Source organism: Microcaecilia unicolor, chromosome 3 (genome assembly GCF_901765095.1).
Source record: "Microcaecilia unicolor chromosome 3, aMicUni1.1, whole genome shotgun sequence".
In the NCBI taxonomy this organism is placed as follows: domain Eukaryota; kingdom Metazoa; phylum Chordata; class Amphibia; order Gymnophiona; family Siphonopidae; genus Microcaecilia; species Microcaecilia unicolor.
The window spans coordinates 90,520,551-90,544,966 of NC_044033.1; the positions used below are offsets into that span (position 1 = coordinate 90,520,551).

General features: G+C 44.6%; 2 protein-coding genes across 2 annotated transcripts in view; one reads left to right on the forward strand and one right to left on the reverse strand.

The window, feature by feature from the left end:
* Positions 1-17,306, reverse strand: part of COMMD1 (copper metabolism domain containing 1) — a 314,539-nt gene extending 297,233 nt beyond the window's left edge. Inside the window, exon 1 of the mRNA XM_030196165.1 lies at positions 17,111-17,306. Within this exon, the coding sequence (XP_030052025.1) occupies positions 17,111-17,284 (174 nt within the window). The 5' untranslated portion in view covers positions 17,285-17,306. The remainder of the gene's footprint in view (positions 1-17,110) is intronic.
* Positions 17,307-22,452: 5,146 nt separating this feature from the next.
* CCT4 (chaperonin containing TCP1 subunit 4) overlaps positions 22,453-24,416 on the forward strand; it is a 119,921-nt gene continuing 117,957 nt past the window's right edge. The window contains exon 1 of the mRNA XM_030196167.1: positions 22,453-22,717. Within this exon, the coding sequence (XP_030052027.1) occupies positions 22,594-22,717 (124 nt within the window). The 5' untranslated portion in view covers positions 22,453-22,593. The remainder of the gene's footprint in view (positions 22,718-24,416) is intronic.

The following is a 24,416-nucleotide window of genomic DNA, read 5'->3' on the forward strand; positions in this document are numbered from 1 at the left end:
ACTCCATTTTGTTCATCTGATTTAAAGTGACAGTTGTACCTGTTTGTGTCAGAACTCATGGTTCAGACCTGCTTTTTACAGATATTTGGCCTAGTCAGTACTTTAGTTATTTTAGGCTTCATAGCCTTGGCCCTCACTATTCCAGTGGTAGATCCAAAGCTAGACCATATATTAACAGTTGAAACCTTCTGTCAGTGTGCTGCTGCGACTAAGAAAGCAAATAGAATGTTAGGCATTAGTAGGAAAGGAATGGAAAACAAAAATGAGGATGTTATAATGCCTTTGTATTGCTCCATGGTGCGACCACACCTCGAATATTGTGCTCAATTCTGGTCGCCGCATCTCAAAAAAGATACAGTGGCATTAGAAAAGGTGCAGAGAAGGGCGACGAAAATGATAAAGGGGATAGGATGACTTCCTTATGAGGAAAGGCTAAAGTGGCTAGGGCTCTTCAGCTTGGAGTAAAGGTGGCTATGGGGAGATAGAGGTCTATAAAATAATGAGTGGAGTTGAACGGGTAGATGTGAAGTGTCTGTTTACGCTTTCCAAAAATACTAGGACTAGGGGGCATTTTATTTATTGCATTTGTATCCCACATTTTCCCGCCTATTTGCAGGCTCAATGTGGCTTACAGATTTTGGTTATGACATAGTCATTCCAAGATGTCAGATACAAGTAAGGAGGAGGAAGTGATGTCATCGAGTGACATGGTCGCTTGAGAGCTGAGCTCCGCATGACTCGTAGCGATTAAACGAGCGAAAGCCCGCTCTGGAAAGTGTATTGAGCGCCATCGGAGAGTGGAGACTCAAGTGATAGCGGCTGAAGGCGATTTGGATGCGGGAAGAGGCGAGGAAGGTAGATTTCGCCCGCTTTGCATACTCCTCGGTGCTGCGAGGGGAAAAAAAAACAAAATGGCGGCCGCACAGCAAAACCGCCAGGAGCGAGCACAGCCGGCGTCTCCCGGTGGGACAACACCTCCGATGGAAGCAGATGCCAGCAAAGACCGGGGGAAGCCAAGCGGAGGAGATGGGACCCGAATGGCAGCAATGGCTCCAAGAAATAAGAACAGATCTGAAAGCAATGCGGAATGATCTGGTGACAATGGGAGCTGACTTAAAAGGCGAAATACGGGAGCTTGGATCCAGAATTGAGGAGGTGGAGACTAGACTGGATGCTCAGTCAGAGTCGATCGAAGCCCTGGACCAACGAACCACTGCAACTGAATTGGCACACCACCAGGTCTTAGACAAGCTGGAGGACTTGGAGAACCGGAGCCGCAGGTGCAATTTGCGTTTCAGAGGGCTACCAGAATCCCCTGCCTATTTGGACTGTGAATCCACGGTTCAAAAATTGGTGAGCGAGCTTCTGGCGGTGGGCGGAACAGTGATGGAACCAGCTTCAATCCAACTAGAACGAGCCCACCGAGCACTTGGGTCCCCACGGGCTAACCTTCCAAAGGATATAATAGTCTGCTTTAGAGACTACAAGCTGAAAGAGCAAGAAGCGAAAGCGGCACGGCAGACTCCAAACTTTACCTGGGACACATACGCAGTAGAAATATATCAAGATCTTGTGGCCACTACTCTAAAACGCGGAGCAGATCTTAGACCGGTCACTAGACGCCTTCAGGAACTTGGAATCCGATACAAATGGAGGCACCCCTTCGCCCTAGTATTCTATAAGGTGGGAAAGATGCAGCAAATAAGATCACCCTCAGAGGCAAAGGAGATCCTGCCAGAAGAAGATACGGCCGAGTCATCTAATTTAGGAGCAGCAGCAAAGCAAGGCTCAGCGCGAATGATACCACCAAAATGGCAATGAGTGGGGAATGGCCAGAAACGTCTGAAGCATCAACAGTCGGCAACCAAAGTCTCCTGAAAGAAGCCAGACTAGGAGGAAGGATATCCCATCTGTCTATGCCTTACATAGAGGCTGGATTGCCCTGGCAGAGACTTCAGGTTGAAGATTATCAGGGTGCTTGTCGCACTGTTGAGAGGCACAGGTACAGCTCTGGATGACTATGGGATGTGGTTGGGAGTGATACCTCAATGTGCTGGCACTATGTTTATCCTGTTCGGCTGTTACAAAGTTAAACTGTTCACTAAGGATGTTATGTGACTTAAAACTTGTATGGGGCTTTGACTGTTTATATTATATGAGTACTAGCAAGGTCTTGACATGACGTACACTTAGCTCACACTCCTTCCCTAGATGCCCTTGATGTTTCACAGGGGCAGCTTTAAAAGTCAGGGGGGTGGGTGGGAAGGACTACTTCAGAGAAATTAGGGGACAGGCCCAACAGGGATGGCAGAAAATGAGGAGACAGCTAAAATTCCAGAAAGCTATGGAAAGATATGCTAAGATGAAATATGTCTGACCTTAACTTACTGCTGCTCAATGCGAGAGGGCTGAATATCCCAAGGAAGCGACAACTCCTGTTTAGAGAAATGCTTCGCCTTCGGGCGGATGTGGTCCTGGTGCAGGAAACCCATCTATTGCCCAAATCTGAACACCTATGTCGGTATAAAAAGTTTCCAACTATATACTTTGCGTCTAATGGGGATAATACGAAGAGTAAGGGAGTGCTCATAGCATTTGCGGGAGATAAACCATGGAATATTTCAAAGGTGGTTAGGGACAAAAGAGGAAGATATCTCCTAGTGATTTTCTCACTGATGGGACAGGTCTACACTATAGTGAATGTTTATGGCCCCAATATGCAGCAAGAGGGATTTTCTTCTGAACTAGATCAGGTAATTCAACAACATATAGAGGGCTCTCTAATAGTCGGGGGAGATTTCAACCTCACTTTACAGCCCTACCTCGACAACTCTTCGGGTAACACACGATATGGCCATAGAGATAGAATACGACTGCAAGAATTTATTGCCCATTGGCATTTAATAGACTTGTGGCGCCAGTTATATCCACAAGAGCGAACTTATACATATTACTCCACAGTCCATCAGTCGTTCTTCCGGATAGATTTTTGGCTAGGGGAGATATCAGTAGCAGGAATGATGGGTACCCACCAGATACTGCCCAGAACCTGGTCAGACCACTCCCCAGTACTGATGCAATTGGTGCTACCCAAAGCCCGAGGGGGGAGGAGAGAGTGGTGCTTAGATGATGCTCTCTTACAAGATCCGCTTAATGTTGCGAGCATAAAAAAAAATATTACTGAATACATCCAGTTCAATGATAATGGGGAGGTCTCACCCATCACAGTTTGGGAGGGATTTAAAGCAACTATGAGAGGCCACTTGATAGCACTTAAGGCACATGTTAGGAAGCAGCGAATGTCCAAGGAGTCAATTAGAGCAGGAAGAATCCAGACTTCATCGGGGAAGTTCGGGTGATTCGCAGACAATCATGGACGAGATCCGCCGGCTCCGGAATCAAATTTGCGATCTAGAGCTGGCGGATCTAGCTGAGGACCTACAGAGAGCCCAGCAGTCCCATTATGAATTTGGTAATAAGGCCAGCCACCTGCTAGCTTATAAACTTAAACAGCAGGCAACTCGCAATACGATTGCGAGTTTGACAGACGAGGAGGGGGAGATCCACACAGACCCTGATTACATAGAAGAGGCATTTACAGACTACTATGGCACACTGTATGCCAGAGGGGAAGAAATAGCGGATATAGATATGGAGACTTATTTAGAGGATGAGGAGCTCCCTAAATTGGCAAGTAATGACGCCCAGAGGATGTCACAACCTATTGAGTTAGAAGAAATTACCTGCACTATAAAAGGGCTACCAACAGGAAAAGCTCCAGGCCCCGACGGATTTACCAATAAGTTCTACAAGACATTCGGGAAGCTGTTGGCCCCTTTGATGTTACGGGTATTTAATTCACTAGAGACTAGCTCGGGGCTCCCGCCAACGTAGAATCTGGCCAACATAATGGTTATTCATAAACCCAGGAAAGACCCCCAGCTTTGCGGATCATACAGGCCCATCTCTCTCCTGGGGATAGACTATAAAATCTTTACAAAAATTTTAGCAACACGGGTACAGAAACGCTTACCTTCTCTCATTCACGAGGACCAGGCGGGATTTGTGCATGGGAGACAGACGTTTGACAACATACGACGAGCCCTACACATGATTAACAACGCACAGGACACACGGTCCCCTCTATGTATCCTGTCACTTGACGCTGAAAAGGCGTTTGACAGAGTGAGTTGGGCCTTTCTATTTGGAGTGTTAGTTAAAATGGGATTCTCGGGGCGATTCATTAACTGGCTCCAGCTAATCTATAAGACTCCCGCAGCCTCAATACGATTAAATGGCAGGCTTACAGAACCCTTCCTCCATTATAAAGGGACAAGACAAGGGTGTGCGTTGTCTCCCTTGCTTTTTGCCATCGTGATGGAGCCACTTGCGATACGACTTCGAGCACATCCTGACATTAGAGGCCCACGGTTGGGAGGCCTAGAAACACGAGCTCTCCTCTTTGCTGACGACATTGTGTTAATGCTGAGAGATCCTGAGACTTCCTTCCCACGAGTGCTAGAAATACTATATGCTTATGGGAGAGTCTCGGGTTTCAAAATTAATTTAGACAAATCTGAGGCATTAGATATAAATATCTCTACCGAACAAAAAGCCCGACTGCAACAAGTTGCCCCATTCCGATGGGCACTGCGCTATATCCGTTATCTCGGGGTAAATATGCCGAGAAACATTGATGAGCTCTTTCGGGTTAACTTCCCTGAGACGCTACGAAAACTCTTCCAAGACCTACAGAGGTGGGATGGCCTGCAACTGTCGTGGGTTGGGAGAATTAGTGCAGTCAAAATGGTGATACTCCCTAGGATACTCTATCTCTTTATGGCACTACCAATTTCAATCCCTGATAGCTTCCTAAGAAACCTCCAGCGAAAGGTATTCTCCTTCATCTGGAAAAAAAAAGACCCCCGCGTGTTCGAAGGAAAGTTATGTACCAACCTAAAGAGCGAGGGGGGATGGGGGTCCCGTCTTTTGCCCTATATTTCCAAGCAGCACATTTGAGGGCCATAGCCACATGGTTCACGGACGTGGAGAATATTGGGACGCAGATAGAACAGGGCTGGATGGGACCCTTTCTGCTTAGGGCCATTCCCTGGCTGGCTAAACAGGAGTTAGAGGAATTAATAAAACGATGCCCACCATTGATACAGTGGCCCTTGCTTACTTGGAGTAAGGTCCGGGAGCGCTTTTTCCCAGGGCGCAGATACTTCCGCCACATGTATCTTAGATTTGCTCCTCATTTTGGGCCAGGCAGGGGGACACAGCCTTTTGCAGTTGGGAGAACATGGGATTATGTACATTAGGCCAAATGTGGGAGGAAGGTGGGACGCTGTCTTTTGAAGAACTTCGTAGGGAGCATGGGCTGTCCCCCCTGCAAGCTTTCCAGTACTACCAAGTGCGAGATTTTCTAACCCGGCGGGCAAAAGGAGAACTTAGCCTAGCAGAAACAAAGGTAGAAAATGGATTAATGAAGGGGGGAGGCAGGGGTAGCATATCACGACTTTATGCAGCGTTACTTCTATACACCAACCCAATAGAACATTATCTAAATAAATGGGGTGATGCCCTAGGGGTAGCATATACGTTTCCCCAATGGAAATTAGCATTTAGATCCTTGCTCAAAGTTTCAGTCTCTAGCACTATGGTCGAAAATGGCCATAAAATATTATACAGTTGGTATTATACTCCACATCGTATTGTAAAAATGTTTCGCACTGGCTCAGCTAAATGCTGGCGACAGTGCGACACTACAGGTGATATGACTCACACCTGGTGGACCTGTAGACATGCCCAGGCCTACTGGGGAGAGATACTGAAATTCCTACATGAGGTCACTGGGGTGAGCTACCCAATGAAAATGGACCACTGTTTACTGCATTTCAAACCTAAAGGAGTCCAAAATTCAATACATCAATTTGCTGGCCAGGTGTTTGTGGCCAGCAAGCTGGTCCTGGCAGCAGCTTGGAAGCAGCCTGTGCTACCAGGTCTTACGAGAGTCCTGCAGAAACTGGACTACATTGGCCTGATGGCTAAACTCACTGCGCTGCGGACCAGTTGATTGATGCAGCACCAAAAAATCTGGAAATCTTATGAACAATGGCAGTCCTCACAGCGCATCCCTGGACAGTAGCGGATAAAATGCAATGCTGGAATAGATAGAATTACGAGAACACTGAAGCAGGAAGGGAGGGACGGGGGGAGGGAGAGGGGGAGGTTAAAAGAACACGTTCAGACGTGACGGAAGGGAAACAATCATGGAAATTTTTGACTAGCGATTTGGTTGTATTAGAAATGTTTTCCTTACTGCCCTGTTTGTACATGACAATAATAAAATAAATGGTTAAAAAAAAAAAAAAAAAAAAAAAAAGATACAAGTAATAATGTTCAGAGATTAAGTAAGGGAAGAGAGAAGGAAAGTGTTAGGCAGGATAGTGTTAACGGTGGACTTGAATAACTGGGTAGGTTGATGAGGTAGTTTAGTCTGGCTATGGGTTCTCTTTGTAGGCCTTGTTGAATAGGTGTGTCTTCAAAGATTTGCGGAAATTAGTTATTTCGTCAATAGTTTTCAGGGCCTTAGGTAGTGCATTCCACAACTGTGTACTCATGTAAGAGAAGGTGGTAGCGTGTATCAGCTTGTATTTTAGTCCTTTGCAGCTGGGAAAGTGTAAATTGCGAAATTTGCGGGCTGATCTTATAGCATTTCTGGGAGGCAGGTTCACGAGGTTTAACATGTAGATTGGGGCGTCTGCGTGAATGATTTTGTGTACAATCGTGCAGATTTTGAATGCAATGCGTTCCTTGAGTGGGAGCCAGTGAAGTTTCTCTTAGGGGTATTGCACTTTCATATTTGGTTTTTCCAAATATGAGTCTGGTGGCGGTGTTCTGGGCTGTTTGGAGCTTTTTGATAGTCTGTTCTTTACAGCCAGCGTACAATGCGTTGCAATAGTCCAGATGACTTATTACCATAGACTGTATCAGGGTACGGAAGATGTATCTCGGGAAGAAAGGTTTTTCTCTTTTGAGTTTCCACATGGAGTGGAACATCTTTTTCGTCGTATTCTTCACGTGGGTATCAAGTGTGAGGTGTCGATCAATGGTAACGCCAAGAATTTTCAGGTTTTGTGAGACGGGAAGTGAACAGTATGGTGTGGTTATGGTGGAGTAGTTGTTTGTGTTGTGTTGTGAGGCAAGTACAAGACATTGTGTCTTTTATGCGTTGAGTTTTAGTTGGAATGCATCCACCCAGGAGTGCATGATTTGGAGGCTATGGTTGATCTCGTTGGTGATTTCGTTTAGATCATGTTTGAACGGGATGTAAATTGTAACATCGTCTGCGTATATGTAGGGGTTGAGGTTCTGATTGGCTAGAGGTTTGGCCAAAGGTATCATCATTAGGTTGAAGAGAGTTGGTGAGAGGGGGGATCCTTGTGGGACTCCACATTCAGGTATCCATGGAGGTGATGTGTCCGCGTTCATTGTTACTTGCGATGAAGCTACAATGTAGTCAATTTAAAATGAATCGGAGAAAATCTTTCTTCACTCAACATGTAATTGGGCTCTGGAATTCATTGCCAGATAATGTGGTAGGGGCGGTTAGTTTAGCGGAGTTTTAAAAAAGTTTGGACGGCTTCCTAAAGGAAAAGTCCATAGACCATTATTAAATGGACTTGGGAAAATCCACTATTTCTGGAATAAGCAGTATAAAATGTTTTGTACTTTTTTGGGATCTTGCCAGGTAATTGTGACCTGGATTGGCCACTGTTGGAAACAGGATGCTGGGCTTGATGGACCTCCAGTACAGACATGGGCATCAAGCGGAGAATGAACAAGATATTCGCCCCCTTTAAGAAATGCACCATATCCAGATGAGCTGTCAGAGAGAAGTCCGCGACCTGCCCTCAATAACAGGCAAGAGCTGCCACCTGAACCAGAGCTACTTGTAGGCCAAGCTCTTTTGAAGGCAGTCATTCACAACACGAGCAATTGACTCGAGAAACGTAAGAGGAACATAAGAGATCCCATGCCCAGGACGCACACCGCACTTCAAATATGCACCACACCCTGGCATACGCTGTAGTTGTCAATCTCTTCTGAGCATGCAGAAGATTTGCAATCACTGCATCCAAATAACTCTTCCACCGCAATCTCACCCTCTCAAGAGCCAGGCCATAAGACCAAAGTGGGAGGGCTCCTCCATCTGTATTGGCCCTTGCCATAGCAGCCCGGGAGCAACCAGGAGCCCAATTGGCAAGTCACCAGGAGCCAAACTAAATCCACATACCAAGGCCTTCTGTGCCATGCCGGAACCACTAAAATCAACAAGTTTCCTTGATGCCCTATCCTGTGCAAAGTCCAGCCGATCAACAGCCACGGAGGAAAGACATACAGCAGGTCTGCCTCTGACCAAGGCAGAAGCACGTCGAGCCCCTCAGACCAGAACTCTGCTTTCAGCTGAAAAACCGGAGCACCTTCATATTTGCTCGGGTCACCATGAGATCTATTGTCAGAGTGCCCCAATACCGCTCAATCAGGCGGAAGGCCTTCTCTAAAAGTCCCCATTCCGCCTGGTCTAAGACATTGTGGCTGAGAAAGTCCACCTGCACATTGATGCTCCCCACAATGTGAGCCGCCGACAGATACAGGAGATGAGCTTCCGCCCAGACCAAGAGGTCCTGAGTCTTCGAGGCCAGCACCAGACTCCACGTACCGCCCTGGCAATTGATGTAAGCCACCGCTGTCATGTTGTCAGGCCTGGGGACTCGATCTACCCAAGAGGCCGCACACCTCACCTTGCAGCTTGGTCTGACTGGGCTCCAGCAGGAAGATCCGCTCCTGAGCTGTGTCAAACCGGACCCCCAGATACTCCAGAGACTGGGACAGGACAAGAGAGCTCTTGGGAAAGTTCACACCCAACCCAGGAATTACAAAAGCTCGATCACCCAAACGGTAGCTCGCCGACTCTGCTCGAATCAACCAGTCCCCGAGATAGGAATAACTTGAATTCCTTCCTTGCACAAAACGTTGTCGCCACCATCACCACCACCACCAACCACCTTGGAGAAATTATGGGGGGCCATCATGAGGCCGAATGGAAGGGCCTGAAATTGAAAATGATGCCCCAGAATGAGAAAGTGAAGATAACTCTGGTGCATATGCCAAATAGGGATAGGCAAAGAGGTCCAAGGCAGTGACGAATCCCTCGGCTGTACTGCTGCAATCACGACCGTAGTGTCTCCATCCTGAAATGCTTGACCTACAAGAGTCAGTTCACCCTTTTGAGGTCCAAGGCATGCCCCGTTTGAAGAGAGGGCACGGAAATCACTGACTCTATGCGGAGCACATCCTGGAGAGCTTCCTTGACTGCCAAATGCTTAGACGTAACGGTACACAGCCGGTCTCAGCACCACCGAGCCACCCTTGGGGAAGACCAGCACAGCCGAGGGTAGCACCTCCACTCCTATTGCGAAGGACTGCAACAGCGCCGTGTTGCGTCAGTAGAAGCAGAAATTATGACGAGCATGCCCACCCACCACTTCAAGGCAGTAAACTGCCCCCATGGTGGGAAAATATGCTCTGTCCCCAAGAAGTGTCCACAGCAGAAGTAGGAAGACACCCTCTACGAAGATCCACAGAAAAAAAGCCAAAGCAGGAGCAGAGGATGACACAATGACAAATGCACCAGGGAGATGTAGTTCAAAGCCAGCTGACTTAATGCTGACCTGTGAATTTTCCACAGTGCGTTACTTTCCACATCACTGTGCTTTGGAGGCTGCTGCTTTTATTGACTTTTGCTACAGCACCAGACATTACTCTCAGCTGTCTCAGTGTTTTGTGTCTTCTCATTTTGGTGCTTGAATAAATCTGCTTTAAACTACATCTCCCTGGTGGAAACGCAAGCCGTCCCCTCTGCTGGTAGCAGTGCACTACATGCTGCAAAGCGGAGCGTCGTTTGCCAAATCGAGAACAATGTCTAGCTGTCTCCGCTGCCATTTCCCTGCTGCCCAGAAGAAGGAAGAAAGAACTGGCACTCACCAAAGGAAGAAGAGAAAGGTGCACCAATGCAGCGAGGCCTCCCAGCAAGACCAGTCCACTCCAGCTCCATGATCAAAGTCTGTTGTTCAGGCACTGTGCACAGAACTCTGTGTTCTAGTATCTGTCTCTCTTTTTTTTTTTTTGCAGGCTGAGGGTTTGGCTTTTGTTTTCCCAGTTGTGAGGAAGGAAACCTCAGCCACAGACAGCCAAGCCAGGCACTGGGAGAAGGGGGATATTGGGGTGAGGCAGGGACCCGGAAAACCAGGTATGCCCCCAAAGAAGGCACCCTTGGCCAACCACCCCCTGTCTCAACTGGCCACACCACCCAGAACTCCCTGCAAAGTCAAATCCAGAAGCTGATGAGAATCCATCCACCACCTGCTGGAGATAGAGATATACTAATGGATGGAGGGGTTGACCGTCTGGTATCACTGCCTTCAGTCTGACTATCTCTATCTGCTGGTAGACAAATACAACCAAGACAAGCGAAAAGGAGGAGCAAACCTCATGTAACCGTGAGTGACGAACAAAATAGTGAGGTAGAACCAAGGAGGATATCTTCATTACCTTCACTGACCCATAGAGGATATTGCATGAACTCTACAGCTAGAACTTTGACAACATTCTTCTATGTTGTTAAACATTTCCACCATTACAACAGAGATCCACTTGACACCTGAGGCAGGCATTTATGCCGAAATACGGCCGTGTCAGGTTATCTTTCAGCTGTTACAAATAGACAATCTGATATCCTCCTTGGTTCTACCTCACTATTTTGTTCATCAGACAAATACAACCACCAGTTCTTGGATTCATCTGCTGCTGGTGCTAAGGTACAGCAGTTTTACGAATACGGACGCTGGGTACGTTAAAGGGCAGTCATAGGATTAAATGAGTTATCACTCCCTATATTGGCATCTATTAAATGTTTTGGTGTCATTTTAGATCTAGCATTGCAAAGCAGCAGTAGCGTATAGAAAGGTAAGAGTTACAACCTAAGTTTAGACAATGTTCTCTAAGAAGTCAGTTTTACTTACAACTGATTTTTAAGTAGATTGCAAAGAATTGTGTAGCAAAGAAGGCAGACATTCCTCAGGATTCACACACACAGGCTCCTCAAAAAGCTGAAATCAGTTAAACGGATGGCTCCGTAAGGCCTTGTGAACCTTGCAAAAGAAAAGTGTATCTTTGTTTTGCATTAATAATGAACAGTGAATCAAAAATAAAATAATTGACTTGGAGGCATATTTTCAAAGCACTTAGACTTATAAAGTTACATTGCAACCTATGGAACTTTGTAAGTCTCAGTGCTTTGAAAATGAGCTCATTGGTGAACTTTAAAATTAGATATGAAAATACATTCAAATATTTTAGAGTGTGATTATATTAAACAAGGTTTTGTTTTTTGTTTTTTTTTGGGGGGGGGGGGGGTTGACCAAAGATGGTAGTCTTATTGAGAGATTTTTTAATGTGCCTAGTTTGGGGCCATTAAAACCACTAAGGTCTTTTTCCATTTATTAAAGCATATAATTATTTAATCATAGTAGGTATAATGGAATGGAGTTCCCTCAGGACAGGTTTGGGAACCACAGGCCTAAACAGTTGTTTCTTGCCCTGCTCATGAGAATATGGAAGGCAGTGAGGAAAAGGAAAAATTATACCTTACCTGATAATTTTCTTTCCTTTGTCGCAGCAGATTAATCTAGGAACTGGTAGGTTATATCCGCCTACCAGCAGGTGGAGTTAGAGAAACACTGAACTGAAGACATTGACCCTGGACATCCAGCAAATTAGTCCTTCAGTATATGTAGCATCATAAAGCTGAGTGATAGAAAACATAACATGTCAACCTTCCTCACAATGACATCAGAACAACAAACCAGAGTACAAAAACTCTAGAGAACAAAATTGAAGAGGAAAAGTTGATTTTTTTTTTTTTAACCACTGCATCTGCAAGACCTGATGGAAAACAGAGCAACCATAAGGATCCTGGATTCATCTGCTGTGACTAAAGGAAAAAAAATTATCAGGTAAGGTATAATTTTCCTTCCTTATCCTCTGCAGCAGATTAATCCAGAAACTGGTGGGATATACCAAAGCAATCCCCTAAACTGGATAGGAAGCAGCGGTAACCTGAGCTAAGACAGTTGCCCCAAACTGCATGTCACCTCGCTCAGCCACATCGATCCTATAATGAGTCACGAAAGAAAGATGGAAAGCTTAAGTAGCAGCCGAAAAAATCCCCTGCAATGAAAGAACGATTGTCTCAGCCCACGAAGTTGAATGCACACGCATCGAATGTGCTCGCATCACATCTGGAGGAGACCAACTTTCCACTATGTACGCCAAAGCAATTGCCTTCTTCAGCCACTGAGCTAATCTGCAGCAAGTTGTAAGCCAAACCCTTCTGCAGTCCATCCTGGCTGACCCCTTGCACCCGATACCTTCGCTCCTGTGGCCGATCGGCTGAACGCCTCTGGAGGAAATCTCGCACCCATACTGATTTCATTCATTACAAATTCATGCTATCCTCCTTCCAGTCCTCCCTATTCCTCGCCAAACAGGACTATTACTCCCAATTGACTAATTCCCTCAGCTCTAACCCTCGTTGTCTCTTCGCCACCCTTAACTCCCTCCTCAAAGTGCCCTCCACTCCCACCCCCCCACCCCAACTCTCTCCTCAATCACTGGCTGATTACTTCCATGACAAGGTGCAGAAAATCAACCTCGAATTCACCACCAAACCAACTCCTCCTCTTCACCCTTTAACCCACTCCCTCAACCAACCAACCCAGGCCTCCTTCTCCTCTTTTCCTGATATCACCAAAAAGGAAACCGCCCATCTTCTTTCCTCCTCGAAATGCACCACCTGTTCCTCTGATCCCATCACCACCAACTTACTCAACACCATCTCTCCTACTGTCATCCCCCCCATCTGTCATATCCTCAACATCTCTCTCTCCATTGCAACTGTCCCTGACACCTTCAAGCATGCTGTAGTCACACCTCTCCTCAAAAAAACATCACTTGACCCTACCTGTCCCTCCAACTACCGCCCAATTTCCCTCCTACCCTTCCTCTCCAAGATACTTGAACGCGCAGTTCATAGCCGTTGCCTTGATTTTCTCTCCTCTCATGCCATCCTCGATCCACTTCAATCCGGCTTTCGCCCCCTACACTCGACAGAAACGGCACTATCTAAAGTCTGCAACGACCTGTTCCTTGCCTAATCCAAAGGCCACTACTCCATCCTCATCCTCCTCGACCTATCCGCCGCTTTTGATACCGTCAATCACAATTTACTTCTTGCCACACTGTCCTCATTTGGGTTCCAGGGCTCTGTCCTCTCCTGGTTCTCCTCTTATCTCTCCCACCGGACCTTCAGAGTACATTCTCATGGTTCTTCCTCCACCCCCATCCCGCTCTCTGTTGTTCCTCAGGGATCCGTCCTTGGACCCCTCCTTTTCTCAATCTACACCTCTTCCCTGGGCTCCCTGATCTCATCTCATGGTTTCCAATATCATCTTTATGCCGACGACACCCAGCTTTATCTCTCCACACCAGACATCACTGCAGAAACCCAGGCCAAAGTATCGGCCTGCTTATCCGACACTGCTGCATGGATGTCCAACCGCCACCTGAAACTGAACATGGCCAAGACCGAGCTTATTGTCTTCCCACCCAAACCCACTTCTCCTCTCCCTCCACTCTCTATCTCAGTTGATAACACCCTCATCCTCCCCGTCTCATTTGCCTGCAACCTCGGAGTCATCTTCGACTCCTCCCTCTCCTTCTCTGCGCATATCCAGCAAATAGCCAAGACCTGTCGCTTCTTCTTCTATAACATTAGCAAAATTCGCCCTTTCCTCTCTGAGCACACCACCCAAACTCTCATCCACTCTCTTATTACCTCTCGCCTTGACTACTGCAACCTACTCCACTGGCCTCCACTTAGCCATCTATCCCCCCTTCAGTCCGTTCAGAACTCTGCTGCACGTCTTATCTTCCGCCTGGACCGATATAATCATATCACCCCTCTCCTCAAGTCACTTCACTGGCTTCCGATTAGGTACCGCATACAGTTCAAGCTTCTCCTATTAACCTACAAATGCACTCGATCTGCAGCCCCTCCCTACCTCTCTACCCTCATCTCCCCCTACGCTCCTACTTGTAACCTCCGTTCTCAAGACAAATCCCTCCTTTCAGTACCCTTCTCCACCACCGCCAACTCCAGGCTCCGCCCTTTCTTCCTCGCCTCACCCCATGCTTGGAATAAACTCCCTGAACCCATTCGCCAGGCCCCCTCCCTGCCCATCTTCAAATCCTTACTCAAATCCCACCTCTTCAATGTCGCCTTCGGCACCTAACCGCCATATCTTTATTCAGGAAATCTAGACTGCCCCATCTTGACATTTCGTCCTTTAGATTGTAAGCTCCTTTGAGCAGGGACTGTCCTTCTTTGTTAAACTGTACAGCGCTGCGTAACCCTAGTAGCGCTCTAGAAATGTTAAGTAGTAGTAGTAGCAAAAAAACCAACGTCTGCAATACCAACGCCTGAAGAGGAGACCAGGTGTGAGCAGCACACCAAGCTTCAAACGTTCACCACACACAGGCGTACACCGTAGTAGTGGAACGCTTCCGAGCTCGAAGCAATGTCATAACGACCACGTCAGAATAGCCCTTCTTTCTCAATTGCAACCGCTCAAGAGCCAAGTCGTAAGACCAAAGCGGGAGGGAGCTTCCATGACAACTGGGCCCTGATGAAGAAGGCCCAGCACCAACAGAACCTAAAAGGGCTCCTCAAGAAGCACACAAACTAAGTCTGCATACCAAGGCTGATGCAGCCAATCTGGTGCTATCAGAATGACCTGACCCCGGTGAAGACCTATTCTGTGAAGCACCCAGCCGACCAATGGCCATGGGGGGGGGGGGGGGGGAACACACACAGTAGCTTAGCCTCCAGCTAAGGTTGGAACAGGACATCCACACCCATGGCACTGAGCTCTTTTGTTCTGTTCAAAACTTGGGCACCTTGACATTCACTCCAGTCACTATCAGGTCACTCTCCAGAGTCCTCCATTTGAGGCAGATCTGATGAAATGCTCCTGAAGCCAGCTCCCATTCTGCCAGGTCAATAAGATGTCGGCTGAGAAAGTCAGTAATGGTGCGCTGCCGACAACAGCGGAACGTGACCTTCCACCCAATTCAGAATTTCAACCCGCCGCCACTACCCTGCTCTGTGTGCCACCGCCGTAGTGTTGTCCGATAGAATGCGGACCAGCTACCCCTCCAGCAGCCTCTGAAAGGCCAGCAAAGCCTTCCACTCGGCCCGCAGCTCCAGGCAACTGATGGACCACCCCACTTGTCTCCATCCAATACCCCTACGCATACCGGTGGAGGCAATGAGCCCCCAATCCGAGAGGCTGGCACCCATAACCACCAACAGCACCCCCACTGAAGTTTGGGCTGGCACAGCCTGCTCATACTGCATTTTGCCAACGAAAGCCACAGCAGGCAACGCTGGAACTCCTTAGAAACTGGAGACCATCTGTACAAAAATGCCTGCTGCAGAGGATGCATGTGAGCCGTCACCCACGGTACTACCTCCAGGGTGGCTGTCATGGAGCCCAACACCTAGACATAGTCCCAGACATACTGACACTGCAGAATCTGGGCACTTGCGTTATGGAATGAGAGGATTAGCCGCTATAATCAACCGCTAAAGGGTAAGACATCCATTTGGCCAAACACATAGTGAAAGTGCAAGCACAAGCACACCTAAATACATACAGGGTGAAGCAAAAAAAAAAAAAAAAGTAACCCCTAGAGGTTTTTGCTGATTTCTGAGCAACTGCTTGGAATTTCAATGTGAAATTTACAGCTTTATTTGCTGTTACAATCTACATTTATATGCCACGTGGAATGAGATTCATCTTTAAACTGGGCAAAGTTACAGACTTTTTAGCATGACCACCCAGCGATATTTGTGCATTCAAAAATGTCTGCACTGTAAAATTAGCATTATTAAAAAAAAAAAAAAGGATAGCAGCCTACTGTTAATGATATCACAGTGACGTAAACTATTTGAATTTGTATTTGATAATATGATAATTTTGCAGATAAATTCTTTAAAAGCATTTCGGATCAGAACAGCAATCAAGGGGCAATGTGTCAGTGGCAGACAAAATGAGAATTCAGACACTGTATGAACAAGGTTTTGGCGCAAAGGCTGTTAAGAACATCCCAAAGCAACCAAGGCCTATGTTAAAACTGGGAGCGGACACCTTGAGCATTCACAGTAACTACAAAATTGTATAATCAGAATGATGTTTTAGCTCAAACATTTTTAATGTGCAAAAATCGCTAGGTTGTAATGTTAAAATGTCAGTAACATTAACATATCTTAAGATAATTACATGTTGTTTAAGAGTAATATGTAACTATGCTGACTAAATAATTAAGTCAAATTTCTCGATGAAATTCAAAGCAGTTGCTGAGAAAACTACAAAAAATATATAGGAGGGTTACCCTGTATATTCAGCAGTGCTACTTATGCACATAGAAACCCTAAATATATGTATTAAGGGCCCTGTTTACTAATGTATATGTTTATTCAGTCATGGTGATACCATAACGGAGCTATGTTAGCCACATAGAGCCTGCGAATATGTGGGATACAAATGCAATAAATAAAATAAATGTGTGCTGGCACTTTTAGGGTGCACTAATACTACAGACACCTATATATATGGATGTCTCTAGCGATAGCACGTGCTAATTTTTAGCGCACACTACAGCACAACTTAGTAAACAGGGCCCTAAGTGTTGGTGCCTGCTGGGCTTAACAAGATAACAACATTGACTCACTATTTACTATTAGTTAGGTAGGCATAATACCTTTATAAGTCTTCAATTTTTATTATGGCATGCTCTGTTCTTCTGCATTTCCCACCTAAGATACACGATAAGCGCTCCCCAATTTCTCAAATAAAAACATCCTCCCTTTTTATATTACTAGAAAAGGTGAAATAAAGAGAGGTCTTTGACGTTGTCCCCATACCTTGAGCACGCCCCTCATCTTATCCAGCAGCACCCGGAATTCATGTGGAGATAACTGAGGATAGAGCTCTCGATTAAGCAACTCCTCGCTGATTTCCGTGTTGCTGAAATAAGTGCGCTGTACAATTCCATTCAGCAGGGCACTCAAAGATTTAGAGCTGTCCAGATCGGCCATGATGATGACAAGTCACGTGAGTTTATCACGTGAACCGGTCACCGAAATCTACTGGTCTGCCACCCAAAGAGGTTGAAAAACACAGGAGCCGGGATGACGTCAAAACGTTGAAGACACTTAGGTTAGACTTTGTTTCCTTTTCTCCGCGCAGCCGTTATCTAGTACACTCAAAACAAAGCAAGCAAACCTGTTGGCTGCTGCACCTCGTTGTCGTTCTTTCTTTTTGGTAGCATTTTTATTTAATCTCACTTATATTTCAAACATGCTAGCTTGTGCAGCATACGGATGTACACAGAGAAAGTATTGGTTTAATCGGTTAGGGTACTAATTTATTCGACATTTTAAGTCATTGTGTCATTTAGAGGGGCAGGCTATAGGCACTCCCTGTATTCGTTTACAGATGTTTTCATCTAGTAAAGGGCCGCCAAAACAGACATCATGTTAAGAGAATCAGGTACTTAACAATCAGACTTACTATGTATAAGCACAATTAAGAAAAATATTAATTAGGTTGAAACTGGGACCATTTAACATTTTTTTTTCTGTGATTACATCAAAAGAAAAAAAGATGGCATCTGGTAACTTGCTTCTTTTTGTTTTGTAGTGTTGCAGGAATTACCACTATTGTTAGCAGAATCTGTGGTACTTCAAGAGTCAAACACCACACACCAGAATGAGAGAGAAGTCTTCTTTATTTGCCAGCAAACAAAGTAGGACATCAGCACTTAGGTCTCTTCTTCTCTTTCTCAGCTCTCTGGATCTTATGGCTTCTGTCTCAGCTCCTTCTCTTCTTTCTGTTGTCTCTCTCCTTCTTCTGACGTAAGCTGCTTCTGCTCTCAGTTATATAGGGTCTTACACCTCTCTAGCCCCCCTTTCTCACCAGATGGTAAAGAATAGATTGATTACCCTGCCTTGAACTAATTATTACTTACACATTACTTAAAAATATCAGTTACATAGGTTTGATATTTCCTAAACTGACCTATGACCTGGGGCCTCTCACACTAGACATTGTGGCACCTATCGCTTGCATTTTATTATTATTAAATTCCCAATCAACTTCATAACTTAGGTTCATTGAGGGGCTAAGGGGCCAGTCCTACATTTATTATTACTTTCAGAAAACCAGTCCTTCACTTAGCTATAATTAATCAAGACTTTCCCTGACCTCTTTCACCTATTAGCTTCTACACAGAACTCGCTAGTACTGTGGATAATTCAAACCAGATGATGACCTCTAAAAGTCAGCCACTGGATTTAAAAGATATTCTACATAGAAATAGAACTTACTAATTACACAGAATAAAACATATTCTAAAATAAGCAGAAATCAGAATTCCTTATAAGACAAAATCTAACTCATCTAGAATATCTAGAATTATTTATCTCTACTCTATCTCCTTCTAACCAGCATTAGACTAATCCTTTAAACTGCCTGCAATATGCCTGGCTCATAATGGTATCCAGATGTGGTAAATAATACCTATCAACAGTCCATCACTCAAAAAGGGACAAAGAAAGTTTCATTTCTCACTGACCTTTCTAAACTCTTAGTCTAGCAAAAGTTAGACATTTGAGTAATTAAAACCAGATGGCATTCCTCCACTTTACAGGACTGCAAAATTAAACACCAAATATGACTTCTTTGCCCAAGCTGCCTCAGTAGAATGAGTGGTATCTTATAAAAATGCCCTTTTTTTTTTTTCTTTTTTTTTACTACTATTTCATAGATATGTATTGAATAATTAGGTAGGGGCTTCCTTTATGCAGAAATTCTGTCCAGAGGCAGACTAAATGTGCAAACATTGTTCAGTTCAGCACACTATTAGCCGCCAAATTCATGCAAAGTTCATTATGTTCAATGGAAAATAAATCTATTGGCTTGCCTGCTTGCTATGTGAATATTCCATCACTGTTTCATTATTGATACTAAGTATTACATATTAAGGGCATTTGTTATAAACGTTTTAATTCGTTTATTCAGTCTTTACATACACATAGGTTTGCTTTTTAACCCCAAAGGTGAATTCTAAGGGTGGTTGAACAATTAGGTCTAAACTGTGCTGTTTGTTTGTTTTTTACTTGTTTTGGACTGCTTTGTGTCCTGCTGATCTGTACATCATCTGTCTGGAATTTTTGAAGATGGAAATTAACAAATAAAAATTACGTCTTGGATGTACTCTGTAGAAGTTGTTTACTTTTGCAATGTGTGTATGGATGCCTATTCTGGTGTATGCATGTGATAATATTTTAATAACTGTCTATACTTATGGCTATCTGAACATGCGTCATCATTAAAAGACCGACTTTTAAATGCCCAGCTGGGTATATATGGTAATCTCATCTTTGTTAAATGCTTCAGACATATCCATCTATTTGCTCCCATGACATAACTGAATTCTATTATTCTGTGTCACTGTATTTTTAAATGTAAGCCACATTGACCTGAGCCCTGCCCTCCCAATCCATGCCCATCCATGCTCCTCTGTCCCCTGCCCCCTCCATTCATCCCTTTCCAGCAATTCCCCTCTCTCCCTGAGCCCTGCCCTCCCAATCCATGCCCATCCATGCTCCTCTGTCCCCTGCCCCCTCCATTAATCCCTATCCAGCAATTCCCCTCTCTCCCTTCCATGACCCCCCTCGCATCCATGCTCCTCTCTCTCCTCTCGCTCCCATGTCCCAGCCTGGCCCGCCCTCTTCTCCCCCCCCCCTTCGCATCCATGCCCCCCCTTTGCATCCATGCTCTCGTTTCTCCCCTGCCCTCCCGCTCCCATTGTTCAACTGCCCGCCCTCTTCTCTCCCCCCAACATCCCTTTTCTTTTTTTTTCTTTTTAAATTTACCTCCATGGCGGTTCCGGCAGCGCAGCGTCAGGGAAGGAGGCGGCGCTCCCAACGTCTAGCCTTCCCTTCGCTGTGTTCCGCCTTCTTCTGACGTCATCCTTGACCATGTAGGTCCCTATAAGGATATTGTAGGTATGTTCACAACACACATACATGGTTAACGCGCATTAAAAATGCTAATGCGGCTATAACGTGGCTTAGTAAACAGGGCCCTTAGTTATGTTTAAACAAAGATCTTCATGAAACAATATATTTATTTGTATTTTGACTTATACAACCATGTGTCCCTGAAACATAGCTAAAAACAGAATAATCCATTTGTGTATCTAAAATGTAAACTTCTACAAAACAGATACAGATGTGATTCCATGTGCCCCAATGAAAGGAGAGTTTAATTTTACTTCCATTTAATTTCAATATATTAATCTTTATAACACCAGGCTTCCCAAGGCCGATTAAAACAACAATTAAGATTAACCCATCAAGAAACAGGATATCCTCACTGAAATCTCGCCTTCTGTATTGTATAGAACAGTGTAGAAAAATTAGCACAAAATACAGAGGTTATAGCTGCTGTTTCTACCAGCTATAATAATTTTTTAAGCTGTTTAGTGATATGCAATTATCATTTCATTATATTTATATCTAGATATTGGAAGGTGTGAAATAAATTAAAAAGCTGTCAAATAGGTAAAATAATAATAATTATATATATATATATATATATATATATATATATATATATATATATATATATATATATATATATATATATATATATATATATATTTAAAAATGTTTTTTTGTCCTCCGCCTTTTAAGGCACTGCTTATCCAACTGGAATAGCTTTAGACTTGTTGTTACAGATGGACCAGGCATAGCCAGCCAGTCCCTTATCCTATATAATAATTCTCACCTCCAACAGGATGTGCTTGGGACCGTGCCTGCCGGAAGTGGTCTGCAAGGCAAGCACGCATGCACTGACCTCAGTGACAGACAATTTGGCAAAGCAAAACAATCTGAGTGCTGGCCATTAAGGACACAGGGTTGATAGGAGAGTTTTAAAAGACTGAAGGAACCGAAAGTGTTAAATGGGGGGAGGGGGGGAGTTCTGAACGACTGAAAGACATGATCATTTGGGAAAGGAAAACAATCTGAATGCTGGCCATTAGGACACAGGGTAGATAGGAGAGTTTTAAAAGACTGAAGGAAACAAAGTGTTAAACTGGAGAAGGGGGGGGGGGGAGTTGTGAATGACTGAAAGACATGCACATTTGGGACAGGAAAACAATCTCAATGCTGGCCATTAGCACACAGGGTACATAGGACAGTTTGAAAAGACTGAAGGAACCAAAAGTGTTCAGGGGGGGGGGGGGGCAAGTTCTGAATGAATGAAAGAAATGAAAATTTACGAGAGGAACACAATCTGAATGCCGGGCATTTGTACACAGGGTAGATAGGACACTTTAAAAAAAAAATGAAGGACGTGAAAGTATTACATCTTGGGGGAGGGGTGAGGAGGAAAGCGGTGGGGTATCCGGATACTGGGCGTTAGGGCCACGGGGGTACATACACTTTTGAAAGCCTTAAGGAACCCAAAGTGTGGGAAGGAGGAGGAAAAGGAGGGGAGGGAACGGGGTGAGGGGCATTAGGAACAGGGGAGGGGGCCCTGTCACACAGTCTCATTCTCACACACACACTGTCACACAGATAGGGTTACGATATGGCTCCAGAAAAAGGAGGACGGATTGAGCCAACCGGGTTTTACTTCCATTGCTTTCAATGGAAGTAATTGAGCCAGCCAGGTTTTACTTCCATTGCTTTCAATGGCTAGCTCAATCCGTCTCACTCTGTCACACACCCGCACATTCACTCTGACTCTCTCTCAAACATACACACTCCCAGGAAAACCTTGCTAGCGCCCATTTCATTCGTTCCAGAAACGGGCCTTTTTTTTTACTAGTTTCTAATAATCTTTTGCTATAGTTTTGGGTGTCCTAAAATGGCGTCAAGCTCCGCCCACTGGCTTCAGCCTATGGACTACAACACCCCTGGATCTGCTAGCGAGGAGGTTGGATGAAAAAGTCACCATAGTAACTGAAAAAAAAAAAAAAAGTGGTCCTTGTGTACGAGGAGGTTTTCATCCAACCTCCTTGTTTTCTAAGTGTTCCGATTTGACTTTTACATAAGCTTATATTTTTATATTATATTCTTCGAAGTGCTTGAACAAATCTTCTCTAGCTGATGACTTGAGAAGTATGAAATAGTGCGTGGAGAAACCATGCAGGCGCCGCTCAAGACGCCAGTTTTACGTCATCAGTCGCTGCTGCATTGAGCTAGGCCCTCTTGCAACCGGTGTTCGATCTGGAAGCTTCTTGACAGGGAGGAATCCTGCCGTAGGGAATCTGCGGCCATCCGTTTGTCAGTTGTCAGTGTTGGACTTTGGTCACCGGTCCTAGAACGCAGAGATGCCGGAAAACATCTCTCCTAAAGGGTTGGTGGTTCCTTCCGCTGGAGCCAAGGGTAAAGGCGCCTATCAGGATCGGGACAAGCCGGCTCAGATCCGATTCAGTAACATCTCGGCGGGCAAAGGTAAGGAGAGTAATACCGATCTCTTTAATTTCTGCAGGCTTGGAAGAGGGACTCTATCATAGTCCTAGCCAGTCTGTAAGACATAAGAAGAAAGGAGAATTAGAGATACCATTTGTTAGGAAACTTGATTGTCAATTAACCCCATCCCCCTTCACCCCCCCCCCCCCCCCGATATTTCAGTAGAAGTCGCTGGAACGATCGGGCCTGTTTATGGTCCAACGGCATTTAAAGAGGTAAATCTGGGAGGAGTAGCTTAGTGGTTAGTGCAGCGGACTCTGATCCAGGGGAACTGGGTTCGATTCCCACTGCAGTTCTTTGGGACTCTGGGCAAGTCACTTAACCCTCCATTGTCCCAGGTACAAATAAGTACCTGTATATAATATGTAACCCGCTTTGAATGTAGTTGCAAAAAACACAGAAAGGCGGTATATAAGTCCCATTCCCTTTCCCTGCGTGCAAAATGGAAACAGTAAAGCAGTGTGTGAAAAAAAGTTTAGTATAAGAAGGTAGGCTGCTATTTAAAAATTTGGAATAGTGTTGAAAAATGATTTTCATGAGTTGGTAGTCCTGGGAAACTTCACCCTCCTACACCAATGAGAAATCCACCATTCGGAAGGTAACATACTAGGGATTCAAAGCACAGTAAAATTGTAAGAGGAATGTATATGCTGAAGATCGTTATTAATAGTTCTTATTTCACGGGGCGAAGTGTGGTAATATTTATTTGTTTGACATACCCCACATTTTCCCTGCATAATTTTGAGTTCAATGTGGCTAACAAGCAAAAAAGAAGTAATTACAAAATATGAATCAAAATATGTAAACTCACGTTTATCAATAAGGAAAGAATGGTAATTATATAAATAATAAATCATAATAGGGAGAATGGAAGGGGAAGATTAGGCACCAGGATCAATTGACAGAAATATTTTGAAAAGGAAAGATATCAAAAACTTACGAAAAACCAAATAATCATGTTGGGTCTTACACTTTTCGGCAAGGAATGCCACCATTTAGTCCCCTTGGTATGAAAAGCTGAATATATAGATTCATAAACTACTTTTTTTACAGTAGGAAAATGAAGATGTAGGTAGTCTCTTGCAACAAAGATTGAATTGCAAGAAGGCAAAGTAACAAGGGGCAACATGTAGAGACATGGGCAATACCATACAAAATCTGAAATATGAGAGCACAGAGTTTGAATAAAATCCTGTCCCTAATGGGAAGCTAATGCAAGTGTATCAGCAAAGGGAGTATCCCTCTCAAAGCCTGGTACATGCATGACAAGTCTAGCCGCAGTATTCTGGGTAGTTTGCAATTTCCTTAAGATACGTTCTTTACCCCCTGCATTACAATAATGTTGGGTCAAGATAAGAGATTGGACAAAAGAGACTAACACACTTAAGCTTCCAAAGTAATTTAAAAGATTAGTAACCACAGAGGACACCTGAGATTGATAGGTTACATGCAGATCAACAACAACCCCAAAAATATTTAGAGTGGACTCCAAAGGATAAGAAATACAGTCAGTGCTAAAATTGCTGCAGGAATCATGGTCAAACAGATTATATTGACCTACGATGTGGTAAGTTTTGATATATCGCCCTTTGTTTAAATATAACAAGGCGATTTACAACATCAAACATAAATATTATGCAAATGTGTTAAGTAACAATCACTTTCTTGTTAAAATAGAAAT